Source organism: Haliotis rubra, unplaced genomic scaffold (assembly GCF_003918875.1).
Source record: "Haliotis rubra isolate DU_JTF1 unplaced genomic scaffold, ASM391887v1 Scf431, whole genome shotgun sequence".
NCBI classification, from domain to species: Eukaryota; Metazoa; Mollusca; class Gastropoda; order Lepetellida; family Haliotidae; genus Haliotis; species Haliotis rubra.
Window position 1 is genome coordinate 624760 of NW_025767115.1, and position 16663 is coordinate 641422.

The 16663-nt window shown below is 40.3% G+C and overlaps 1 protein-coding gene and 1 long non-coding RNA gene across 4 annotated transcripts in view; one reads left to right on the forward strand and one right to left on the reverse strand.

The window, feature by feature from the left end:
• The window catches only part of LOC124289073 (3-oxoacyl-[acyl-carrier-protein] reductase FabG-like), a 73855-nt gene that overhangs the window by 41658 nt on the left and 15534 nt on the right, over window positions 1–16663 (forward strand). For all 3 annotated transcript variants that reach the window (XR_006901583.1, XM_046725672.1, XM_046725673.1), the window contains exons 5-6: window positions 2119–2212; window positions 3850–3919. Coding sequence is in view for 2 of the 3 variants with exons in the window: in XM_046725672.1 (XP_046581628.1) it covers window positions 2119–2212; window positions 3850–3919 (164 nt within the window). In the remaining variant the exon portion in view is untranslated. The remainder of the gene's footprint in view (window positions 1–2118; window positions 2213–3849; window positions 3920–16663) is intronic.
• Window positions 1046–13375, reverse strand: LOC124289074. Its single transcript, XR_006901584.1, has 3 exons — window positions 13365–13375; window positions 1924–1928; window positions 1046–1164 (listed from the first exon to the last, which is right to left on the reverse strand). It is a non-coding gene; the product is annotated as an uncharacterized LOC124289074 (long non-coding RNA).

The following is a 16663-nucleotide window of genomic DNA, read 5'->3' on the forward strand; positions in this document are numbered from 1 at the left end:
AAGTTTCTACAGTTGCAACTGGTCAAACTTTTTGTGCCAAACTACGAGCTGTCTCCAGTGACCAACATTCACTTCCACAAACTCTGCATACATTAATAAACCATTCTTCAAAAGCTTTAAATAACAGTTCAAGCTTGTTTTGAAGATGCACTTCAAAGGACTTTCACTGAGGAGTTTTATTCCAACTGATTCAATAATATAATCTCATTCTATGACAAGCATCAAACGCAACAAATTTGGATATTCTACATCTTCACATCGTTTTTGGCGTTCCGAGTAAATCTGTGTTGTGTAATGATTAACGTCACCACTTTCTTACAGTGGTTCGCGTCATCATAACCTATCTTCCGATACTTTGATTTATGCTGTGCCAATTCACATCTGTATTTAGAGAATGTCAGTGAAACACCTTATTTCGATAAGTCCTCTCAAAAAGCTTCCACTGGCAGATTTATAGATATACTTGTGGAAGTGAATAAGGGAACACATGAAAGTACAAGTGTTCCTTTATTCTTTTCCAGGTTTCTTCACAAGGTATGAATTGCACTGTTAGTGAAATTCTGGGAATAAATAGAGGAACACTTCTACTTTCATGTGTTCCCGTATTCGTTTCCATGAGTATAGTTGAAATCTGTTTTCAGTTAATAAGGCTACAGTCGGTACGTTTTACCCACATACATTGCAATACATTATAAGTTGTTCACTGATCTCGAGGGGGACATGGGTTGATGTACCCTCGATGTTTGTTTATGTTCCCTGAGCCCGAAGGGGAACATGAAGAAACATTAAGGGTACATCAACCCATGGGCCCCAAGGGACCAGTGGACAGTATTTATCTTACCAAACACCTCAGTGGTTATTTTGAACTGTTTGAAGCACGGGTATCAAATCATAGTATGGAGTACAAGACGACAAGAAAAACAGATTATAGTTATCTCCCTTCCATCGATTTGCATTCGCAAAACATCGGTAATTTCGGTAATAACATGATTCAATGTTATTCAAGATAAAGAATTACTACTACAAAGTACCAAATGAGTTCGGCATTCCCAGCGGTGTACATAGCAAATGTTACTCGCTTGTAAGCAGGCTACATTGGAAATAATAGAAGAGCCCTCAGCCAATCAGAAAACGACATTTATGTGTGAGGCAAGATAAATGTACCTATGTAGCTATACAGCTTTTCAAAGGAGAAACTAATTACTAATATTAGTGTTCTTATGATCGATTTGGATACAATTACTAATACACATCACACTTATTGGTTGTCATCATACTTCTGTGTTTCTGTTTAACACACAGTTATTAGCAAGTCTAATACTGTTTATATTATGTTCTGATCTTGGAGATTGAATCATATAATATGTTGTATGCAAGCAGTGTTAACATAACTGTAACAACTGTTTCACCAATCCCCTATTCATTTATTGAATAAAATATGTTTAAATGAAGAAGATACCATGTTTATGCTTTTGATGACCTGTTGAAACGTCTATGGTATACATACCATAATATGCAGAAATGTTAAAACTCATTTTGATGATGATTTTAAGGGGGGTCACCCATTTTGTGCTGGGGAGGTAGAGGGTCTCAATGTTTACTAAAGATGGGGGGCATAATTGATTTTTTACATGACACTGACTGAGCTTAGTTTTACGCCGCTTTTAGCAATATTCCAGCAATATCACGGCGGGGGACACCAGAAATGGGCTTCACACATTGTGCCCATGTGGGGAATCAAACCCGGGTCTTCGGCGTGACGAGCCAACGCTTTAACCACTAGGCTACCTCGCCACCTCTTGTACATGACAAGCAAAGGGGGGGAGGGTCACTTACTTTGTACATAGATTTTAGGGAGGGTCATTCACATTGTACATGCTTCTCCATAAAATCATCATCGCCACCTAGCCATAAATTATGAACGGTTCCTAAGGCCTCAGTTGATAATTGACCCCAAAATACATGCCTATACATTGTTTGTGTTGATGTCAGAAAGTTGTGGTAAATTATTACTCACTCACTCACTCACTCATGTCTTAATGCACTTCGGGTTATCTTCATCTGATTGATGCCAATGTAAATATAGTGTATTTATTGGAGCTTGCTTTTTGTTGACAGGTCAGTGCTCCACCTTACGATGTTGGCAGTGCCATACCTCACCGAAACCAAGGGCAACATTGTCAACGTCTCCAGTGTCAATGGCATGAGATCGGTATGTACTATCTAAGATCTAACCTAAACCCTTTACATGATACAGCATACCCAACAAACTGACTCCATGGTGTTGTGTAGTCTTCAGCAATCTTCCATCTATATGATAGCAGTCTGTATAACTCAAGTCTATAAAAATATCTAACAGTGGAGTGAGTGAGTTGAGTTTTACGCCACACTCAGCAATATTCCAGCTATATGGCAGCGGTCTGTAAATAATCAAGTCTGGACCAGACAATTAAGTCATCAACATCATGAGCATCGATCTTCGCAACTGGGACAGGTGTCAACCAATTCAGCGAGCCTGACCATCTGATCCATTGTCAAGGCCACAAGCATGAATTGCAGGAGACCAGTTGGGACAGGATTAGGGATCAGAGGATTAACTCCCAAATCCATTAATTCACATCAAGGATTATTTCAAATTCCTAAGGGGCAGTGGGGTAGCTTAGTGGCTAAAGCGTTTGCTTGTCACGCCAAAGACCTGGGTTCAAGTCCCCACATGGGTACAACATGTGAAGCCTATTTCTGGTGTCCCCCCGCCATGATATTGCTTCAATATTGCTAAAAGCGGCATAAAAATAAACTCACTCACTCAAATAAATATATTTGCTATAAGCATTACTAATTGATAATGACTGAAATGTTAACCATCCTCAATCAATTAGTCACTCTAAGCCAGTGTTTGCCCTTATTCCTGAAAAACTGCAGGCCCTTAAAGGACCCAGAACCATAAAAAGTTGTGGGTCCTGATCAGAATGTGTAGGCCCTATATTCTAGCTACAACATAAGTAATTCCAAGCAAACAAGAAATGTGACAACTAACAAAGTGAGTTAAAGAGTTTAATGTTACTCTAGTGACTGACTAGTCTTCATTTACAACTAGAAATTATCGAATGATATGTTCTGAAAAATAATACTCGTAGTTATTGGGGATGAAAAACCTGTCAGCCATAAGGACCTGCAGAAAACAAAAGCTGTGGGTCCGAGTGGTTTTCAGTCAGCTTCGGGCCTAAGGGCCGACATTAATTTCGAATGCTGCTCTAATGTTGTGGTGACACTCACCTGTTATTACTGTGATACTTGTTCAAACTTACTTTTCTGCCATTTGGGAGTTTCAGTAAGAAAACATTCAGCAAACTAAATGCATTCTTTGGGAGCAAAGACATTCTATTTCAAGGTTTTTCAAACATATCAGACCAGTGAAGATCCGGGGTAGAATAGGTCTTCAGCAACCCATGCTTGCCGCAAAGGCGACTATGCTTGTCGTAAGAGGCGACTAACGGGATCGGGTGGTCAGGCTCGCTGACTTGGTTGACACATGTCATTGGTTCCCAATTGAGCAGATCAATGCTCATGCTGTTGATCACTGGATTGTCTGGTCCTGTCTCGATTATTTACAGACCACTGCCATATAGCTGGAATATTGCTGAGTGTGGCGTAAAACATATCAGTAAGATGTTTCGTTTAAATGAATTAGTATATATTATAATGTTTTATAACAGAAATCATTACCTAATTACTTACTGACCATCAAAACACCTGCCTACAATGCAATTCACTCACTCATGCCATGGTGTGCCATGTTTGTTTGTACAAGGAGGTGATAATGTTGATAATGCTGGTACCTTGTCTTAGTTTCCAGGTGTCCTGGCCTATAACATGTCAAAGAGTGCCATTGACCATTTCACCAGATGTGTGGCTTTAGGTGAGTTGTATGATGTTTATATGTACTGACAGATGGTTCCAACTATCCCCTCTATCCATCAATCATCCTCAACTATCCCATTCTAGCCATCAACCATCGTAATGTTCCACCTCCCTCTATCCATCAACTATCCTTTACTCTCCATCTCCCTCTATCCATCAACTGTTCCAATGCTCCATCTCCCTCTGTTCGTCAACTATCCTCCATCTCCCTCTGTTCATTAACAATCCTCCATTCTCGGTCTCCCTCTATCCATCAACCATCCTCCATTCTCCATCTCCCTCTATCCATCAACCATCCTCCATCTCCCTCTATCCCTCAACCATCCTCCATCTCCCTCTATCCACCAACCATCCTCCATTCTCCATCTCCCTCTATCCATCAACCATCCTCCATTCTCCATCTCCCTCTATCCCTCAACCATCCTCCATCCTCTATCCATCAACCATCCTCCATTCTCCATCTCCCTCTATCCATCAACCATCCTCCATTCTCCATCTCCCTCCTATCCTTCAATCCATCAACCATCAATCCATCCTCCATCAACCATCCTCCATCTCCTCCCTCTATCCATCAACCATCCTCCATCTCCCTCTGATAATCCATCAACAATCCTCCATTCTCCATCTCCCTCTATCCATCAACCATCCCATCCTCTTAGATAATCATCAACAATCTCCATTTCCCTCTATCCATCCATCCATCTCCCTCTCTCCATCCATCCATTCCTCTATCCATCAACCATCCCATTCTCCATCTCTCCTCATCCATCTCATCCTCCCTCCCTCCATCAACAATCCTCCATTCTCCATCTCCCTCTATCCATCAACCATCCTCATCTCCCTCTTAGATAATCTATTAACAATCCTCCATTCTCCATTTCCCTCTATCCATCAACCATCCTCATCTCCCTCTTAGATAATCCATCAACAATCCTCACTCTCCATCTCCCTCTATCCATCAACCATCCTCATCTCCCTCTTAGATAATCCATCAACAATCCTCCATTCTCCATCTCCCTCTATCCATCAACCATCCTCATCTCCCTCTTAGATAATCCATCTACAATCCTCCATTCTCCATTTCCCTCTATCCATCAACCATCCTCATCTCCCTCTTAGATAATCCATCCTCCACTCTCCATCTCCTCTATCCATCAACCATCCTATCTCCCTCTTAGATAATCCATCAACAATCCTCCATTCTCCATCTCCCTCTATCCATCAACCATCCTCATCTCCCTCTTTGATATTCCATCTACAATCCTCCATTCTCTATCCTCTGTCCATCAACCATCCTCATCTCCCTCTTAGATGATCCATCAACAATCCTCCATTCTCTCTATCCATCAACCATCCTCCATTCTCCATCTCCCTCTATCCATCAACCATCCTCCATCTGCTTCCCTCTATCCATCAACCATCCTCATCTCCCTCTTCATAACATCATCAATCCTCCACTCTCCATTCTCTTTATCCATCAACCATCCTCTCCATCTCTTAGAGAATCCATCCATCCTCATTCTATTTCCCTCTATCCATCAACAATCCTCCATTCTCCATCTCCCTCCATCCATCAACCATCCTCCACTCTCTATCTCTATCCATCAACCAACCATTAGATAATCCTCTATCCATCAGCCATCTTCATCTCCCTCTTGAGAATCAATCCTCTCGCTCTCTATTTCCATCTATCCGTCTACTTCTCCATTTCCCTCTATCCATCAACCATCCTCCATTCTCCATCTCCCTCTATCCATCAACCATCCTCATCTCCCTCTTAGATAATCCATCCAACAATCCTCCAGTCTCCATCTTATCCTCTATCCATCAACCATCCTCATCTCCCTCTTAGATAATCCATCAATGATCCTCTCATTCTCCTCTATCCATCCCATCTCATCCCTCTTGGATCAATCCATCTACAATCCTCCATTCTCCCTCCTCTATCCATCATCCATCCTCAATCCTCTTTGATGTTCCATCTACAATCCTCCATCTCCCTCTATCCATCAACCATCCTCATCTCCCTCTTAGATAATCCATCAACAATCCTCCACTCTCCATCTCCCTCTATCCATCAACCATCCTCATCTCCCTCTTAGATAATCCATCTACAATCCTCCATTCTCCATCTCCCTCTATCCATCAACCATCCTCATCTCCCTCTTTGATATTCCATCTACAATCCTCCATTCTCTATTTCCCTCTGTCCATCAACCATCCTCATCTCCCTCTTAGATAATCCATCAACAATCCTCCATTCTCCATCTCCCTCTACCCATCAACCATCCTCCATTCTCCATCTCCCTCTATCATCAACAATCCTCCACTGTCCTTTTCCCTCTATCCATCAACCATCCTCATCTCCCTCTTAGATAATCCATCAACAATCCTCCATTCTCCATCTCCCTCTATCCATCAACCATCCTCATCTCCCTCTTAGAGAATCTATTAACAATCCTCCACTCTCTATTTCACTCTATCCATCAACCATCCTCCATTCTCCATTTCCCTCCATCCATCAACCATCCTCCATTCTCCATCTCCCTCTATCCATCAACCATCCTCATCTCCCTCTTAGATAATCTATCAACAATCCCCACTCTCTATTTCCCTCTATCCATCAACCATCTTCATCTCCCTCAGACCATCTATTAACAATCTCCCTCTTAGTTCACTAATCCATCAACACCATCCTCCATTCTCATTTCCCTCCATCCATCAGCCATCCTCCATCCATCATCCATCCATCCTCATCTCCTCTTAGATAATCCATCAACAATCCTCCATTCTCCATCTCAATCTATCCATCAACCATCTCATTCTCCATCTATTAACAATCCTCCACTCTCTATTTCACTCTATCCATCAACCATCCTCATCTCCCTCTTAGATAATCCATCAACAATCCTCCACTCTCCATTTCCCTCTATCCATCAACCATCCTCATCTCCCTCTTAGAGAATCCATCAACAATCCTCCACTCTCTATTTCCCTCTATCCATCAACCACCCTCATCTCCGTCTTAGATAATCTATCAACAATCCTCCTCTCTCCATTTCCCTATATACATCAACAATCCTACATCTCCCTCTTAGAATATCTATCAAGAATCATCCACTCTCCATTTCCCTCTATCCATCAACCATCCTCATCTCCCTCTTAGATAATCTATCAACAATCCTCCACTGTCCATTTCCCTCTATAATCCATCAACCATCCTCCACACTTCATTTCCCCTCTGAGCATCAGTCGTTCCCTGCTTTCATCACACTATCTTTAATCATCATCCCCGTCACCCCTACTTATTTCACAGCAGATGCATTCCCAAACTCTCCTTCTCTCTATCTATAAGCTATTCCTACACTTCTCTATTTCCTAATAATATCTTCATCAAGTTACAACATACCTAGTTTTCAGTAGCATACAAATGTTTTCTAATGATAAAATTTTACAAATAACATATAACTCCTACATTTTAAAATTGTTGATTTAGTATGGCAAGATTAGTATAAAAGTAAACTAAATGTATTTACTCTACTTTCATGTATTTTTCATACAATTCCACTATTAGAGACCCGTGAAGATCCGGGTTAGAATTGCTCTTCAGTAACCCATGCTTGCCGTACTAGACGACTAACGGGATTGGGTTGCCAGGCTTGCTGACTTGGTTGACACATGTCATTGTATCCCAGTTGCGTAGATCGATGTTCATGCTGTTGATCCCTGGATTGTCTGGTCAAGACCCGATTATTTACAGACTGCCACCATATAGCTGGAATATTGCTGAGTGTGGCGTAAAACTAAACTCACTCACTCACATGTCATCGCATCACAAATGCTTGGATTGATCCTTATTATGTTAGTGTGTTGTCGGGTCCAAATTCAATTATATATAGACTGCCGTTGTAGCAGGCCATTACTTTCCCGCCTGTTTAAACTAGGATATTTTGTTCTGTTTTCTATGAAAAGCTGGGTGATTCTGGCCTACCCATGCTACTTCTTCCCCACCCTTGCTCTTATATCAAAAGTGGGAGATTCTGGCCTACCCATGCTACTTCTTCCCCACCCTTGCTCTTATATCAAAAGTTGGAGATTCTGGCCTAGCCATGCTACTTCTTCCCCACCCTTGCTCTTATATCAAAAGTTGGAGATTCTGGCCTACCCATGCTACTTCTTCCCCACCCTTGCTCTTATATCAAAAGTTGGAGATTCTGGCCTACCCATGCTACTTCTTCCCCACCCTTGCTCTTATATCAAAAGTTGGAGATTCTGGCCTACCCATGCTACTTCTTCCCCACCCTTGCTCTTATATCAAAAGTGGGAGATTCTGGCCTACCCATGCTACTTCTTCCCCACCCTTGCTCTTATATCAAAAGTGGGAGATTCTGGCCTAGCCAGGCTACTTCTTCCTCACCCTTGCCCCTAAATTAAAGAGGGAGATTCTGGCCTAGCCAGGCTACTTCTTCCCCACCATTGCTCTTCTATCAAAAGTGGGAGATTCTGGCCTAGCCAGGGTAGTTCTTCCCCACCATTGCTCTTCTATCAAAAGTGGGAGATTCTGGCCTAGCCAGGCTACTTCTTCCCCACCCTTGCTCTTATATCAAAAGTGGGAGATTCTGGCCTACCCATGCTACTTCTTCCCCACCCTTGCTCTTATATCAAAAGTGGGAGATTCTGGCCTACCCATGCTACTTCTTCCCAACCCTTGCTCTTATATCAAAAGTGGGAGATTCTGGCCTAGCCAGGCTACTTCTTCCCCACCCTTGCTCTTCTATCAAAAGTGGGAGATTCTGGCCTAGCTAGGGTAGTTCTTCCCCACCATTGCTCTTCTATCAAAAGGGGGAGATTCTGGCCTAGCCAGGGTAGTTCTTCCCCACCATTGCTCTTCTATCAAAAGGGGGTGATTCTGGCCTAGCCAGGGTAGTTCTTCCCCACCATTGCTCTTCTATCAAAAGTGGGAGATTCTGGCCTAGCCAGGGTAGTTCTTCCCCACCATTGCTCTTCTATCAAAAGTGGGAGATTCTGGCCTAGCCAGGCTACTTCTTCCCCACCATTGCTCTTCTATCAAAAGTGGGAGATTCTGGCCTAGCCAGGGTAGTTCTTCCCCACCATTGCTCTTATATCAAAGGGAGATTCTGGCCTAGCCAGGGTAGTTCTTCCCCACCATTGCTCTTCTATCAAAAGGGGAGATTCTGTCCTAGCCAGGGTAGTTCTTCCCCACCCTTGCTCTTATATCAAAAGTGGGAGATTCTGGCCTAGCCAGGCTAGTTCTTCCCCACCATTGCTCTTCTATCAAAAGGGGGAGATTCTGGCCTAGCTAGGCTACTTCTTCCCCACCATTGTTCTTATATCAAAAGTGGGGAGATTCTGGCCTAGCCAGGCTACTTCTTCCCCACCATTGCTCTTATATCAAAAGTGGGAGATTCTGGCCTAGCTAGGCCACTTTTTCCCCACCATTGCTCTTCTATCAAAAGGGGGTGATTCTGGCCTAGCTAGGCTACTTTTTCCCCACCATTGCTCTTATATCAAAAGGGGGAGATTCTGGCCTAGCTAGGCTACTTCTTCCCCACCATTGCTCTTATATCAAAAGGGGAGATTCTGGCCTAGCTAGGCTACTTTTTCCCCACCATTGCTCTTATATCAAAAGGGGAGATTCTGGCCTAGCTAGGCTACTTCTTCCCCACCATTGTTCTTATATCAAAAGGGGTGATTCTGGCCTAGCTTGGCTACTTTTCCCCACCATTGCTCTTATATCAAAAGTGGGAGATTCTGGCCTAGCTGATACTATTTTGCCCCACCATTTGCTCATATATTGTTGTTGGGAGATTCTGGCCTAGCTTAGTTAAGTTCTTCCCCACCCTTGCTCTTATATCAAAAGTGGGTGAAAACATTTTGAATGGATATGGACATCCAAGTAAACACTGGGTATTTAGTTAAAGTTTTGAATATAGTAATGATTTTGACATATCCCCAATATTGAGTAAGTGGGGATAAGTAAATTATTGAAATATAAAAATAAGTAAATGATAATATAAAACAATAGTAATGATATAATATCTTTGCTTTTATGCTTGCTTTTCTTTTTAATCTCATCTTATAGAAGGGTATTGAAACAAAATGGGAACCAGTATATGAAGATTGAGATGACCTGTAAATTGTTAATGGAACTTGACATCAACATGAATATCTTATCAATGTGTTCACGTGAATAGCTATGTCTTGTTTTCAATTCTGACTTTTTCAAGACAAACATAAACATGAAAACAAGGTTGGAGAAGAAATAGCCTAGCTAGGCCAGAATCTCCCCCTTTTGATATAAGAACAAGGATGGGAAACAAGTAGCCTTTAAAGTTGATTCAAGGGTGGGGAAAATTAAGCCTAGGGGGGAAAGTTTGGCCTAGGCTAAAGTTTCCCCAGGAAAGTTTGTCCTAGGCCAAAGTTTCCCCAGGGAAGGTTTGGCCAGGGGGAAAGTTTGGCCGGTTACACCTTCACATTGATACAATATTGCTGAATTATTTGTTAAGCAACCAGTAATCAAAAGAAAGCTTTATTCAAGACCTACAGGGGTAGAATTCCATGCATGTGGTACGAAACTTTGAATGAGTTTAAAGTGGGGAAAATCTGAATATGCAAGCGTACTCTTAATGTCAACCACTAGCTGATACCGATATTTACAATCATTTTTTGTCCAAACACCGGTTCCGTCCAACTCTCACTCCATTCCTGGCAAACGTTTTAACCTGAATGTGTGGAACTGGGTTAAAACGTTTCCTAACAAATCAACTACTATATACTTTTAAAATTTCAACATAGTACAAATTAGAATTTTTAACGAGTATAATGGCCTTGACATGATACGGCATGAAATATTCAAAGACAGGACAACTATGCTTTGTGATGAAGATTAATTGTTTTATATAATGAATATAGATGTTTTACAAAAAGAATTAGCAACTGCACTTTTTAAAATGTTTAAAAGACATCAAATGGCAGAATAATGTTAATTTTGTAATATATATCTAATTTATTCTTATTTATGCTTTTTCATTTTCTTTTTGGACCTAATTATTTGATTATTTAATGATTACGTGTGTATTTTAAGAATCTACTGTTATTCCTTTTCTTTCTCTGTTGTTGTTTTATCGAGGAGTCTGCTGTTATCAGTGTGACTTATCTACAATCTTAAATTATTATCTCCACGTAAGAATATTGATCTTCAGGTAACCCATGCGACTAACGGGATCAGGTGGTCAGGCTCGCTGACTTGGTTGACACTTGATCGGTTCCCAGTTGCGTAGATCGATGCTCATGCTGTTGATCACTGGATTGTCTGGTCCAGACTCGATTATTTACAGACCGCCGCCATATAACTGGAATATTGCTGAGTGCGTCGTAAAACTAAACTCACTCACTAACTATTCTATTATGTGTGTACCATTAATCTAGTTATAATGTATTTATAGTGTATCGTAAGCCCATGTATGGCTTGACGCACTTCCTTTAAAATGTTTTATGCGATTCTGTATTTTAATTATGGGTGGGTATTGCAGAGAATTTTCATATTGCGATATATTGCGATGCGAAAGCATATATTGCGATATGTATTGCAATATATTGCAAGAAGTATTTTTAAACAAAAACTACTTATAATCGAGTTAAAGCTTGATTTATAGAGCATAAACACAACAAAATAACAATGCTTGATTAAGCTTTAACAACAACCTTTAATCATGACAAAATAGAAAAGTAAATAATATTTGGCACAAATGAAACACGGAAATATCCGAAGATTTCCGAGTGTTGTGAAGTTTTCCGAATGCGTGTCAAAATAACGATTTTTGATCAGCGTATCGCAATACGTATCGTTTTTATGTCTGAACCGGTAAATACCGGTAAACCGGTTATATTGTGCAGCCCTAATTTTAATGTAAATGTTGTGAGTGTGACACTTTAATAAAATCTTACTACAACTATGCTGAGTAAAGGGATTAAGTGACCAGTCTTGTACTCAAATTAAGTTAAATCTGTAACTTTAATGACACAGTCAGGGGAGAAGTGATGTCAACAGTGTAAACATCAGATTCAGTCAATACCGTACCATTAATCGTCAGTCACACGATCGTACATGTGCATGATGTATCGTCTCAGACTGAGGTGTGATTACAGTGCAGGACGTTGCAGACAAATCACGATTGTTGTTGTCACAGTATTGAATAGCACTGGGCAGATATATGGCTTGATCTTGTAAGACTTGGTTGTTTGTTGTTTAACGCCGCACTCAGCAATATTCCAGCTGTATGGCGGCGGTCTGTAAATAATCGAGTCTGGACCAGACAGTCCAGTGATTGAAATCATGAGCATCAATCTACCCAACTGAGATACGATGACGTGTCCACCAAGTCAGCGAGTCTGACCACCTGATCCCCTTAGTCGCCTCTTACAACAAGCATGGAATATATTGGGTCCCATTCCACAAAGCGATCGCGGCGCTAAGATAGTCGTAACTCCCATACTTTAACATAGATTTATGACTGTCATAGCGCGCTTCTAACGCGCTTTGAGGATCTTGGCACTGGCTTACTGAGGAATACCTGGATCAGATGTGTCTAAACACAAATAATGTCATATGATGCATAAATATCCATATTGCAAATTCTTCTATTTTTAATTCATATTTTTATAAAGAAGTTTTAGATAACATCTATTATATTGTCAGCTTGCTGTCCCTTGATGGCTAGGTCAGGTAATATAACGTCAAGTTAGATATGTTAAACCCTATATTAGTCGATTTATTTCCCTGATACTCAGGTTCCATTCACATAGATTGATGCTCATGATGTTGATCAGTGGATTGTCTGGTCCAGACTCAGTCTTGTACAGACCGACACCAATATTGCTGGGAATATAGCCAATATAGCTGGAGTATTGCTGGGAATATAGCCAATATAGCTGGAATATTGCTGAGTGCAGCGTTGAACAATAAACCAACCAACCAGCTCAGAATTACATTACATTGCTTATGATGCTCATCACTGGATTGTCTGGTCCAGACTCAATTATGTACAGATCGACACCAATATTGCTGAGAATATAGCCAATATAGCTGGAGTATTGCTGGGAATATAGCCAATATAGCTGGAATATTGCTGAGTGCAGCGTTGAACAATAAACCAACCAACCAGCTCAGAATTACATTACATTGCTTATGATGCTCATCACTGGATTGTCTGGTCCAGACCCTATTATTTACGGACTGCCACCAAATAGCTGAAATATTGCTAAGTGGGTGCTACACAACCAAGCAACTCATGACTGCATTACAAGAGAGTTTGTCTGCATACAAGCCGTGGTTAAAGCACAAAAACACAACACAGATTGGTGTGCAGAAACATCTGTGAATGAGATCTGTAGCGGAATTTTCATGAAGCCATCATGCAAACTACACTTCCCACTGGCATATATATAAAATTCCAATACTGAGTTGTTCAATGAATGGAAATTGAGATTCCCTGAAACACATAGATAACCCAGATTGTGTCAGGTTGATTGTGATGGTGCATGGTGATGTAGAAGACATACACTGCAGCTGCCGGACCATCCACTGCAGACAGATACAGATTGCCCTACCTTGTTGTTATTCTTCCCTAATGGGGACAGAAAGCTGAATGTTTATTTGCCACAAGCATATTTTAGCTCTGATAAATGGCTTCAAGTTAGTGCAGTCATCTCAAGGGACATAATCATGGAATGGAATACTGACTGTACTGATTATTAAACATGTGCATATTGGAGTCGTTTCAGCAGCCCTCAGCTGGTCTGGAATATATTTCTGAACATGTGTGTCTGTAAATACCTTTAACATTGCTGCAATTGTCATGTTTGAGAGGAAAATGACAGTTAGATTTTTCTTGATGGATCTTCGGTTTTGAAAATTCATCCAGCCGAACTGTTGGAAAGCCCAAGTGAGCTGTGATGTATCCGGTCGTTCATTCTTCATCTTCATGGAACAGTGACACAATGAAATTGCAACATGTTTACTACATGCTATGTGTCAACTGCCACACTGGAACCCGTGAAGATCAGGGTTAGAATTGATCTTCAGTAACCCATGCTTGTCGGAAGAGGCGATTAACAGGATCGGGTGGTCAGGCTCGCTGACTTGGTTGACACATGTCATCGTATCCACATTGCATAAATCGTTGCTCATGCTGTTGGTAATTGGATTTTCTGGTTTAGACTCCATTATTTACAGACTGCTACTGTATAGGTGGAATATTGCTGAGTGCGGCGTAAAACTAAATTCACTCACTCACTACAAATTGGAATAATATTTCAATGCAGAATTCTTAATTGTTTGATCGATTGACTGTTGTTTGACGCCGCACTCAGCAATATTCCAGCTATATGGCAGCGGTCTGTAAAATAATCAAGGCTGGACCAGCCAATCCAGTGATCAACATCATGAGCATCATTCTACACAATTGGGATCAGATGGCATGTGTCAACCAAGTCAGCGAGCCTGACCACTGGATCCCGTTATTTGCCTCTTACGACAAGCATGGGTTAAGACCAATTCTAACCCAGAAATCTATGTGCAAAAGAAAAGTGATAAACCGATGAACATACGTGAAATGTTATTTCACTCAGCAATATTCCATCTCTATGGCGGCGGTCTGTAAATAATTGAGTCTGGACCAGACAATCTGGTGATTGAGATCATAAGCATAGATCTATGGAATTCGGATATGAGACATGTGATAACCAAGTCAGCGAGCCTGACCACCCGATCCCGTCAGTCACCTCTTACAACAAGCATGGGTTGCTGAAGACCAATCCTAACCCATTTCTTCATGGGTCAGTGGCACTAATTCAGAGATGCTTACATTCATCTAGCCTCAACACTGATCAAGTTTCCAAATGGCCTAGGTGGGATATCCATGACGAAAATAACGTGTCTCAATTTAATGTGAGATCATAGAAGCATATGCTTCCCCCCCATTTAGTCTAAATACCTTGTAGAATGTTCCATACTTTGCTGGTAAAATGTGTTGTTCTATTAGCTTCTAGATTACAATTGGTCACTTGGAAAACTTGGTCACCATGTAGAGATTTGAATGGACTCAATTAGGGATGAAATGGTATACCGCAGTATTTTAACTTCGGTTCGGTGTACTATAATACAATTCAAAAATGCGTTATTTAATGCGTTATTTAACGTTGTTTTCGTACCGTCATTTTATTAACCTTTTTAACCCGTCATGATATTGCTGGAAATTATTGCAAAAAGCGGCGTAAAGCCATACACACTCACTCACTAACCTTTTTAAACATTTCCTAAAATTTCTGGAAATGGAATCATTTTGTCAAAATCTATGCATTTCTTTGCTAAACGGCCGTCGACTTACAAGACAGTAACTGAAGATACCAGATCAGTAGCTGGGTTCTGTTTCTTATTCAGTTATTTCAAATCATACAGACAATGGAACATCATAAAAAAGTATAAAAGACAACTTTTATCATAAAGACATGTCATCAGCCAAGTACTGACGATGTTTGCTGTGATGCAACACACCGCGTTATAGCACGGGTAAACACTGCCATCCGAAAACGTATGATGTCAGAAAACACTTAATTAAACGATCTCCCTCGATTTCATTTTATTTGATTAAATTTAATCCCATTTTCATTCATTAAAACTGGTTACAGTAACATTGGAAAAAATGTGTGAAATGGCATCACCTCATTCTATACTCTTACCACTTCCGCTTACCATGTTCGTGAGGGTCCACTTCTCTACCGCGATAGCACAAGTTACACATTTTTCTTGGCAATCACAAACTGATTACCGTCTTGTCATCCATGGACCCCTTGACACGTTATTGACTCATTGAAGTCATATTTAACAATTAATTGCCAAAATTTTGTTTTTACGATCAAAATAACACATACTGTGGGAAGTTTATGGTGACTTGTCAAACTGTCTCATACGTAAAATGTTTCTTGACACGTAACCCAAAATGCTGAGCCTATGTTAATTATGTTAAAAGGGTCATTCTCAAAAAAAGGCCAAATTCGTGCTATGAAAAATATGAAAATACAAAGCATCATACTGAATTATCTCATTATTGTTTTGAATGGTCAACACATTAAAAAATGCGGTCATGATAATTTGCACACAGGAAAGTAATAAAATATTTTTAAAATAAACTTTTTTAAAGTATCCACTGAAAAAACCCGTCAGTGGTGTAACAAGCATAAAAGTATTCTTTTTCAAACTTTGATGTCAGATAAGGAATTTTTTCACATTTGTCATTATTTACAAACTTTTTCTATTTTCAAATATAAATTCAATCGTTTCATTATTCTCACATATTTAATTGTAAATTTGGCAAAAAGGGCTTGGTGTGAGAAGAATGTAATGGTAACATATGATATTTTTTTCTGAAATAACTTGTATACTTAAGACTGAACATGTTTTATGTATACAGTGGTATTAAAGCTGTTTTCAGTTATCATAAAATATCAGTCTAACTGTTAAATTATTCTTTTGAAATAATTAAATGTTATCAAATATGCATGTTACACCACTGATATTTTTTTATATCCTGCCTGTTACACCACTGAACTTTCTGCAACTTACTGGAACAGTAAACCAAATCAACAGCCATATGATGCTTTGGATTACTTAATAATCATCATTGGAGAACGGCTTTCCAACATGTGGCATTGGAAAACAAAT